Source organism: Camelus bactrianus, chromosome X (genome assembly GCF_048773025.1).
Source record: "Camelus bactrianus isolate YW-2024 breed Bactrian camel chromosome X, ASM4877302v1, whole genome shotgun sequence".
Classification (NCBI taxonomy): domain Eukaryota; kingdom Metazoa; phylum Chordata; class Mammalia; order Artiodactyla; family Camelidae; genus Camelus; species Camelus bactrianus.
Genome location: NC_133575.1, coordinates 93123919 through 93134613, shown reverse-complemented (window position 1 = coordinate 93134613; position 10695 = coordinate 93123919). Strand labels below are relative to the sequence as shown.

General features: G+C 49.5%; 1 protein-coding gene across 8 annotated transcripts in view; it reads left to right on the top strand.

The window, feature by feature from the left end:
• The first annotated feature begins 215 nt into the window (after positions 1-215).
• SEPTIN6 (septin 6) overlaps positions 216-10695 on the top strand; it is a 63718-nt gene continuing 53238 nt past the window's right edge. For 4 of the 8 annotated variants that reach the window (XM_045510943.2, XM_010947399.3, XM_074359965.1 and 1 more), the window contains exon 1: positions 6784-6912. In XM_045510943.2, the coding sequence (XP_045366899.1) occupies positions 6853-6912 (60 nt within the window). In that variant the 5' untranslated portion in view covers positions 6784-6852. Of the gene's footprint in view, positions 1403-6780; positions 6913-10695 lie in introns of those variants that run through there. The other 4 variants (XM_074359964.1, XM_074359963.1, XM_074359962.1 and 1 more) reach the window with 4 other exon arrangements.

Here is a 10695-nt window from a genome sequence, read left to right as displayed (position 1 = left end):
TCGAGGGTCTGAGTCCCTCTCCGAGACCAGGGCTCCTGCCCTTTTAAGGAGTGGAGTGAAGTGTCCCGCCCGCTCGGGCCTCAGGCACGCCAAACCTGCCAGGGTACGCCGGTCACAGGGAGCTAGCAGGGAGCCACTCCCGGGAGAGGGGGTGGGAGGGCGTCAGAGCCCGAGAGGTGGAGAGGTGCCGAGGTCAAGGGAGGGGGCCCGCGGCGGCGGTTGGCGGGGAGGAAAAGGAAAGCAGACCCGCAGAGCCTCTGCCTGCGGAGGTTCTCTCTCCGCGCACCGCGGCCGCCGAGTCCGGCTGACCCAAGGTTAAGGGGAAACTAGGGGGCGGGACAGAGGCACCGGAGGTCACTCTGCATCCCTCCCCAGCATTGCTCCCAGCAGAGCTGGGAGCCTCCAGCCCCAAGCCCCTCCTCTGAGACTCCCCGGAGGTCCAAGCACTAGAAGAGGGTGGGTTGTCCGAGCCTTCGCTCACACGGTTGAGGGTCTAGGGTTCGGTGGGGAGAGGAGGCGTGGGGTTCGTCTGTATTAAGTATCCAACGGTGGTGAGCTCGGAAATGACAGCCCACAGCACCTGAGGCTTGGAAACCCCAGGTCAGAAGGAACGCCTAGTCTCAGGACCTCTGGCTTCGGACTCCGCATGTCACAGCTCAGTTGCGGGGCCCGCAGTGCGGCTTCCCCCAACGCCCCCTTTCTAAGCGCCACTGTGGAGCGGCAGGTGCTGCAGTTTTCCCCCGCCCCAACCTCCGGTCTCAGCAGCACTCCCGGGCCAGGGTGAGGGGAGGTGTGGTGGAGCAGCGAGACTCCAGTGGCAGACGCTCCCACCCAAGCACCCCGAGATATCGGAAGAGGGGCTACAGGGGGCGGGAAGGAGGGAGAGGAGGATCGCAGGGCTCAGCCGCCGAGCTGTGCACGGCAGGAAGGGCGGGGGGCTCCATTCCAGCCTCCAGGGTCTGGGGACTCAGGGATGTAAGGCGAGAGCAGGGGGGTGTGACAATTCAGCAGAGGTCGGGACGTACCACGGAACCCAGTGACGGGGGGGCAGAGGACGTGGTCACCGAGGGGAGCCCCCGCCCCCCTTCGCAAAGGCCTACAACTGGGGTTGCAGAGAGAGCTGGAACTGGGCTGGTGGTAGGGGGAAGAGGCGCTTTAAATCCCCCCCACCCCATTTCCGAGGGGGTGGGCGTTGGAGGGGAGGTTGGGGTTGGAGCAGCGGCTAGGGGGCCCCTCCCTTGCACCTCCCCCCACCGGACTTGGTCGCGCCCGAAGTGTAACACTTTCTCTTTGTCGGAGGAGCTCCGCTGTTTCCTGTGCTGTAGCTCGGGTTGCGGCGGCGCCCGTGGCAGCCCTGGCGGACGCAGGAGCGATGGCAGCGACCGATATAGCTCGCCAGGTGGTGAGTGCGGGGCTTGGGCGCCAGCACTGGGGCCGGGGGCCTGGGAAGGGCCGAAGGGACTTGGCCGCCGCCACCGCCACGGCGAAGAGGGCAGTGGGCAGTATCTAGGAGCCAAGGCTCGGCGGGACTTCTGCTCCCGGGGTCAGCGGCTCAATCTTCCAGCCTCCCGTCTCCGAGAACGGTGGTGGCGGGCGGGTGGGGGGCCTGGTCCAGTTTGCGAGCCGGCAGCTGAACTTGCGTTGCCCAAGAGCTGTAGTCAGCACTGCCGCCTCCCTCGCTGCAGCTGCGGCGCCGCCGCTGGGGCGTTGCCGAATGAATGGCCGCACGGGCCGCCGAGCCCTCCGGGTCCCCAGCACCCTGGCCTCGCTCCCTGGGACCACCCGGCCTCACCTCTGCTCCCTGCCGGCCGCCAGGACCCGGGGCCCCTCAGGAAGAGGGGCGCGGGGCTGGGGTGAGCCTGGGGCAGGAGACGGCGAGTGGTGAGGGGGGCGGGGAGGTGACCGGCTGGGGTAGGGTTTCTCCATATGCATTACATATGTGACTGCGTCTCTGTGTGTGTGTGTGTGTGTGTGTGTGTGTGTGTGTGTGTGTGTGTGTGTGTATCACTGTGTGCGTGTGAGTGCACGCGCGCGCACTCGTGCCTCTCCGGGCGGGCGGCGGTGCCCGGCTTGTCTGTGACCCAAGATGATTCCGCCTGTTTCTCAGAGTGTGCTCACCTCTCTGGTGTGTGTCTGTGTGTCCGGACGCCTCTCCCCTCGTCTGCTCGTGCCATGTGCCTCTGGGTCCCATTTGTGCATCCATGTGAGGTGCAGTCTGCTGGCCTGTAGGTGGCTGGCTGCTTATTTTGGCGTGTTTCTGAGCACCTGACCCGGGTTTTGCGGGCCTCTGGGAGTCTGTTTCTGGTGCGTGTTCAGTGTAACTGGGCTTGTGAGCCAAAACCTGTGGAGCTGGCTTCTTTATATGGGGGCTCAGGAAAATAAGTGTGAGGCTTGCAAAAGCGGTGCCGTCTCTCTTTTTGTTGGCAGCCGACTCTGGGGGAAAAAAATCTTCATTTAAAAAACTGAAGTTTTCCAGCCTGGGATGTGCAGAGAAATCATACTGAAATGACCCGAGGCTCCATGTTTGTTTTTTCAGGGAAAGGGAGGGGATGGTTCCATTTCGGGGAACAACCTTTCTATTCATCCATGGGTATCTGGGATTTTAAAGAAGACCACAATTACCAGCACCCTGAGGTGAGGAAGGAGAGTAGAGGTAGGTCAGATCTCATGACACTAAATACTGCTTGATGAAAATCTCTGAAACGTATGTGCACGCACACACACACACACACACAATATTTTTAAACCTTGTGGATTACTTATTTAGAGAAATAGTCCATGCAATGCAATTACAGTGCAAATATATATATATATATGTATGTATATATATTATAGCCTCTAGGTATTTGGTGTAATTGAAATTGATTTGTTTTCAAGATCTGAATCCAGAATCTGGTAGTATTTTCTCTACAGGATATGGTTAAATTTATCCCACCCTCTGGTCCCAGTTTGGAAGGGTGAGGTGATTTCTTTGGAAATCTTCCCCCACCCCCTGCAAGACCCCAGCATGGGGCTCTTTATGCAGTCATGATGTGGAAGGACCAGGTGTAGATAGGAGACAATGCTCTGTGATAATGGAATTTGAGAGAATTCTTTTCTCCCTAAGATTGGCTGTGTAATATGTATTGCTTTAGTGTTTTGAGGGTTCCCAGAGTCCCTTTCTTCTCCTTGTATTACCTGCATTTTGGAGATGGCATGGCTTAAGTAGAGGAATTAGTTTCCTGGATTACACTTCCTCCATCCTTAGTGACCAAAAAGGCCCCTAATGATTTTTCCTGTCAGCTAATTAATTTTCATCGACCTGCACACACTCTCTCATCAATTCCCCCTTCCCTGGATTAGGATTGTAGGGCAGATGATGCAAAATGGAACATTCCAGAAGGTTGTGTTGCACCTTGGATAACCCAGAGATCCTCTTTGTTCTGCAAATGGAGGTGGGGGCGGTTTAGGGCCACTTGGTTTGCTTTGCTGGGTTCCAGTTTGCTCTGGCTGGCCTTGGCCGTACTGTGTGATGAACATAATTGTCGGGCCGGATTCTGAAGCTGAGATAGCAGCCTGAGCACTTGAGACCTTGTTCCTGTGATAAATAGGTTTCTGGGAAAATTGATGTCACTCTTCGGGTCCCCCTCCCCCAGCCAGGGAAGCTCCTGTTTATGTGTCATTTGTCTCTCTGCTTGCCTTTATGTCTGCAAAGAAGTTGTAATTCACTAGGGGAAGATGGAATTAACTCAGGAGACCTTGGACGGCTGGTTGCTGTCGTTTCTTCCCCTGGAACGTGTATCCAGGGTTTGGGAAGAGAAGCCTGGAGATGAAACCTGAGTGTGCCTAGTTTAGGAGTTCTTTTTAATGAGCTCTGAGACATGGTGCCGTGCAAGTGGTGCTCTGGTATGTGTGTGAGGGATTGGGGGGGGGTGTCATTTCCAGAGTCACTAGAGGGTCACTCAGGCTTGTAAGGTAACATTATTAGTGACCAAAACAGGCCTTACAGTTGCTGAGTAGGGCCCTTATTTGAGCATGCATCGAACCTGGAAGTTCAGCTTTTGTATACATGATACAATCCCATCCCGCTTAAATGAACACAAAGATTCTTTATGACAAAACTATTTTCTCATTGTGTCTACAAGTGTTTATTTGATTGACTGATAAGTGTCCAGCACCATGGCTAGCCCTGGTCATCTATACAAAAAAAGTAGTAGACACAGTTCCTGGCTTTTAAGCTTACCACAGTCTCCTTGGAGAGACAAATTGTGGACACTGAAATAATTAGAGAACTACAGAAGATTCTTGGGGTGTTCCCATCCCGAATCCCTGCCTGTGAGGTGGCGTGGGCTGCTATTAACATATACTCTGAGAGGTTCCATGGCTTGTCCAAGGTAACCTAGCAAAGCACAGTGTAGGCCCCAGAGGCTGCAGCTCCTGGCTTATGCATTGAGCTGTTTCTTTCAGTGTTGCATCTTGGGGTCCAGATTGCTAAGTGCTGACCCATAGAACGAAGGGCTCATTGATTCTGGTTTGAACCCATCCTACAATGTGGACAATGATGCTTTCCTCCGTTGGCAGCTGGATAATGGTCTTTCTTCCTAAATAAAGAGCTTGAAGGGCCTAACTCTGCCCTAGCTCGTGTGGGCCTGGGGCAACTTTTCCAGAGCCACTGCCAACAGGTGGCACTTAACCCTTGATTCTCCTTGGGTGCCCTGCCTCAGCATCTCCACCACCTCATACTAAAAGTCATATTATACCCGAAGCACAGAGCAGAACCCCAATATTCACCCATACGTCTAGTGGGGATACAACACTAAAGAAAATTTACATGGCCCCAAATATGAAACATTCTTGACTCCAAGTCGAGGGTATATGGATGATCATTGTACTATTTTCCAACTTTTCTGTGTGTTTGAGACTTTTCAAAATAAAAAAATTGGGTGAGGAAATCACAATGCCTGACCCCGTCCCCTGCCAATGCACCTGGCCCATGCCCTCATGGAGTTTACAATCTAGTAGTGGAGGCAGACACAAATAAGTGTGTAATTATCCTTGTGCTAAGTGCTGTACAGGAGAGCTACTGACTGCTAGGAGAATTTATTACAAGGGGACCTAAGCCAGCAGTGGAGGGGGGCGGTGGGTGACAGGAAAGGCTTCGTGGGGGCTTCAAGTAAGAGAAAGGTAGGTGTGAAAATGGGTGAGATGTCCCTTCTGCTACTGCGCTGGAAACATTTCATTTGTTAATTCACGCGCTTTTATTTTCATTTACTCCCAACATGGGCTTATTGGGCACCACTCTGCCAGGCCCTGTGCCAGGCGCTGGGGATATAGTGGTGGCCAAGGCACACAAGACTCAGCCCTCTCAGAGCTTTCAGATGAGAGCCCCCCCATCCCGCCCCCGCCCCGTTTCCTCTTCATATCCTAAATCCTGGAAATGTGAGTGTTAGCGACGTTCTTATTACAAAACTGCATTGCAGCCAAGCGATTTGTCTGTATAGTATAATGAGATTTTGATCTGCAGTCATGTGCACAGCATTTACTTTGTAGAGTCTCTGCTGTAAATTTTGTATTAATTGCTGGCTTTGTTACCCAGAATGGCCCCTCCCTTTGTGTGCTGTAAGGGAGCGAACCCGTTACATTAGCCTGAGCAAAACTAATTAGGAAGATAAGCCCTCTGGAAAAAGGTATTCCAGAATTAAAGAGGACTGATTTCTGGACTTGCCTGGGTTTCTGGATTATCAGAGCCATGGCTTGCCATTAGCACGAACAATTGGGAGGCACTTTCAGTTGCGTGTACATTAAAACCACATTGGAGAAAGAGAGAAAGAAGGAAAGGAAAGAAAAGAAAGGAAAAAGAATACCATGAATAATTACAACATGTCTCTTTCAACGATCGCAAAACACTTCCATCTGTATGATTTCATTTTCCCCAACAGCTTCCTGGACAACTATTATTATTCTTTTCATTTTATGGGTTCAAGGAGACCAAGTTGCTTCGTCCAAAGTGTTATTGCTGGTCAGTGGATGAAGCAATGAAACACCTAGCAGATGATATAGATACATTAAAAACAACAACAAAAACTCTGGCCTTTTCTTGATGTTTCTGAGAAATAAAAATCCTGCCACGTCCCCTCTCCCCTCTTTTGACTGCACCCCCGCCCCCAGTACACTCATGGGGTAGAGAAGAGTCTACCTGGGTGCTTTGCAGACTCTCTGATGTTAAAAAGATCCTTAACTTGAATCCCAGATAGCACAGTCATGGCTACGTGTGGGCTTCCTTGCTTTTTCTGGTTTTTTTTTTTTCCCCATATTGCTTTAAATAAAAATCTTGGAGCCACCAAGCATGTAATGATGGATTATTTTAAGTAACAACTGGAGAGGGGGAGCAGAATAAATTAGAAACACAGACCCTTCCTCCTTGGTTTGGCAGGAGGAGGCTTCTGCTGCCGGGATTTGAAACCGTGGGTTTCTCTGCTGCGTGCACAGAGGAAGGAGGCCACATGCTCCGGAGGGAGAGAAATAATGTTACTGCTTCTGCGGTGTCTTCTCATTGAGGCAGCCATCTGCTGAATTCTGTAGCACGCCCTCCGCTGGCCCTGGAGTGGGGTCATCCCTGCCACTCACTTAAAGGTGACCAGGAACAGATCTGCAGGCCTTCTTGGGGACAGGACCCAGGGCTCGGGTTTCTCCCACCAGGGCCCTCTCTGACCCCTCCTAGAGGCGCTGGGGTAACAGGAGCAGAGCTCTGCTTTCACGGCCCTGATGAAGTGTGAGGTAGCATTTGGTTTTTTCACCGCAGAGGCCCCAGCGCTGAGCCCTGGCGCTGAGGCAGGAACTGGGTTTTTTCAGATCCCCTTTAAATGAGACCAGATGGAGGCAGAGGCAAATTCAGGCTCCCCAGAGGACAGTTGGGCACGCATCCAAAGGCCTGTGAGTAAACCTTTTTTCTCTTTTGAACAGATTGGAGATAACAATGGCCAGAACACCTAGAAAACTCTGTGTCAAATGGCCTGATTTGGAGGGGATCTGTCTGGCTTTTGTGGGAAAGTTGATTCACCCTGAGCAGGGGTCACCCCTGTCCTGAGGTGGAGATATTTTACCTAGAATCTGGCCGGTCGGATGTAACCCTGGGGCGCTTAAGCAGAGGCCAGGCTGAGTGAGAGGAGAGGGAGATGAGCCGGGGTGGGGAGAGGGTGCGGAAGCCGGCGCCAGCCTCTCCTGGCCTCGTCTGCTTCAGTTGCCTTCCGTGGGCCAGAGCCACCTCGGTGAGCCCACGGGCTTCAGACTCAGGCCCCACGACCCTTCTCCCTCCGACCAGCATCAGCCACAAGCCCAGTGTTCCTGAATTCTAGCAGCAGAAAGAATTCTCTCTGCCACTTGAGTCAGCTTTTCCATTTGAGAGCAGCAGTCTGCTTGACCAGGCCCTGGATCCCAGCACCACTCTCTGCCACTAAATCACTCTGTGACTCGGGACAAGTCACTTCCTCCCTCTGAGTCTGTTTCCCCTTTTGTAAAACGAGCAGAGTGGATTAGGTGATCTTTAAGGGCGTTTACAGCTTGAACATTGTGCGGTTCTTACGTTTCCTTGTCGTCAGCCTAATTTCTTTTAGGTCCTTGACTGCTTCTGCTTCCGAATGAGGTGGCAGAATTTAACTCCACCCCTTCCCTGCTTTGACTTCTTGAGCTGGGTGGGGAGAGAGTTGCAGAGAAGGCAAGTCTGTATTTTAAGCTCAGCAGGGTCTCAGTAACTGGGAGAGAAAACCCTTCAGAGATTGCCTGTCTGTCCGTGTAGGTGTATAGAGCTACTGTCTACCTGTACAGGTACATAACTGCCAGATTTTTGTCTGTTGAACCCCCTTTTGTTTATTTTATTTTATTTTTTATTGAATTGAATCCCCTTTTTATTTTTATTTTTTTATAGAAGTAGTCAGTTTACAATGTTGTTCCATTTCTGGTGGACAGCATCGTGTTTCAGTCATATATATACATACATATATTCCTTTTCATATTCTTTTTCATTATAGGTTTCTACAAGATATTGAATATAGTTACCTGTGAAGCCCCTTTTAAATGCACTAGGAGAGCTGGCTATTTAATAGAATCCTGCTGTGAATCCTTTTATATAATGGAAGGCCACTCTGGAATTGATCTGATGTATTAAAATCCAGAGTTCCATCTGATTGATTTGCCAAAAACGGACCTTCTCTGTGTATGGTGAGGATGGTTTCCTTTATGCTTCCCCAGGGTCCCCTAAACTGCTCCCCTAAACTGCTCCCCCACTGAAAGGCATTTCTGGGGCCCCTAAGGAGTGCTGCTAGCTTTTGCAGGCTTTATTTCTCCTTGGAAAGACCCCCTGCTTTTTCTCTCCCAGTTCAGGGCATCGCTACTACTGTCAGTTTCCTCTCAGCCCTGCTGAATCAGCATGAAGGAAATCCTGACATTTGATGTGTTAGACATATTGGAGGTTTTTTTTTTAACCTCTGAGAACTTGTCAGTGCTTTTGTGGTTCTTACGACTAATAATACAGGATAATGAGTGGCATCCACTCTCTTGACAACACTGGAAGCAGCCGATAGAGCTATCACCCACCTGATTGTTTCAAGACTTTTTGCTACATGTTTCAGGATATGTGATTTGCCTTCTGGTTCACATGGAAGGTGTACTGTACAATAATGTTATATGTCTTTTTACACATAAATGTCATAATGAAGAGAATAATAAGGTTTTATTATACTATCTGTAAAATAAATGTTTTGTATATAATAAAACTGCCTGAAAGTTGACTACTTAACTGCATTTTCTGATTATCTGTATGTAAAGCACGTTTATGGTCATAACTGAAGATTTTGCTAAAATATCTGAGGCCACTTTCCTGCCTCAGAAAGTATCATCATAGAATCGTTTTAAAATAATGTTTGAATTCTGATTATAAAAATAAAATACGCTTACTGTAGAAAATTTGGAAAACAGATAAGCAGCAACCCCTGCAGCCCCTCCACCCAAAAGTAACTATTGTCACCATATTGGTATATATTCTTCCAAGCTTTTAAAAATGCATATATACTTTTTTCCCCCATGATTGGGATGGTCCTGTATATACAGGCTTTTTTTTTTGTCTAACTGTATTTGGTGATCATTTTCCCATGCCATTAAATAGTCTTAGAATATATTTTTTATCAGCCACTTAATATTTCATTGTGCATCATTGAACTATTCATTGAGTTTGAACATCCTGAAGATTTGCAGGGTCTCTCAGAGACCAGTATTCAGAGCTGGGGGTGGAGATGGAGAGTGGGAAGGTGTGGGAGATCAGACCCACCAGCAAGTGACACAGGAGGCTGCCAGAGAGAATCCCATTTCAGTATTTTGGTCCTTTCCTAGCATCTCCGTGCCAAGGCCAGAGCAGGAAGTTTAGGGTAAGCCTGGTCACTGGCCGTGAGTTCCAAACTTTTTTCTTTGGTCTTGCCCTTCGGAATGACAGCTACTAACCTGGCCACCCCAGTTTTCAATGGAGGCAGGAAATTCTCCATTGACACAGAGGCACCGTCAGGTCCCAGAGGCCTCATGTCCGGCTGGCTTCCTATACCACAGAAGTTGGAAAGGAGGTAGGGGGACTTGCACACTTGGGTGCATATGGGACACTTTATTTTCAGAATAACAACAGTGGGAGAAAGATGTGCAGCTGTAACCGCTCTCACCCTTCTTCATAACACGAACCTTCGAATATTCAGTTAAAACACAAAATTGGTGTGTCCTCAGGGGAGGAGGCGGAAGAGAAAGAGCGATGTTTCTGCCTGTGATACAAAATGTGGTATAACGTATTTCCAAACCGCAGGTGACTGCAGATGAGCAGAAAACAGGAAGTGTAATTGGGGTGGGGAGGGGGGGGCTCTCCCAGTTCTCCTGAGCCCGCTTTCATTTTGCCTTCTTTTTAGCTCCTCTCAGACTCTGCCTCCCAATTACCCCTGCTGCAAAGCTGAGTGAGAATGCTCTTTTTGTGTGTTAAAAATGTTTTTAAATGACACAGGTAATGTGTGAATACATTCATGCTGTAAAAGAATCAAACAGTGCAGAAGAATACTGACTCGCCCCGAGTCAGCTCCTCGTCCCAGTCCCCTCCCCTGAGGTAGCCACAGTTCTTGGTTTGAGGGAGTGCAGTCCCCTCCCTGCACTCACACACGTTTATGTGCAAATACACACATACAAAGCTTTTTTGCAGATATGGGCTTATACAGCGCTTATCGTTCTGCAGCTTCTTTTTTCTACATTATAATATGTCTTGGAGATATTCCCATCAGTACCTATAGACCTCCTGCATTCTTCTTAATGGCTGCAGAATATTCCAGAATATGCATGTACTATAATTTAGTTAAATATTTTCCCATTGTCTGACATGTAGGTTTTTTGAGTTTTTCAGCATAAAGAATGCTATGATGAATTTCCTTGTACTGTACATGGATCTTTGTACAGACATGTGAGTTTCTGTAGAACAGATTCTGAGGGGAGGTTGCTGGGTCATGGAAGTTGGGCCATTTAACATTTTGGTGGCTGTGGCCTTTCTAGCATCTTGGTTCAAAGCGTGGAACGTGGCACCACTTTCTACTCAAGATAACTTGAGGTTTTAGTGTCAGATGTGCTGGGCCAAGTTGCCAATTCCATTTCCTCTTGTGCACTTTATAATCCAGGGAACGTACACTTAACTGCAATCAGAGT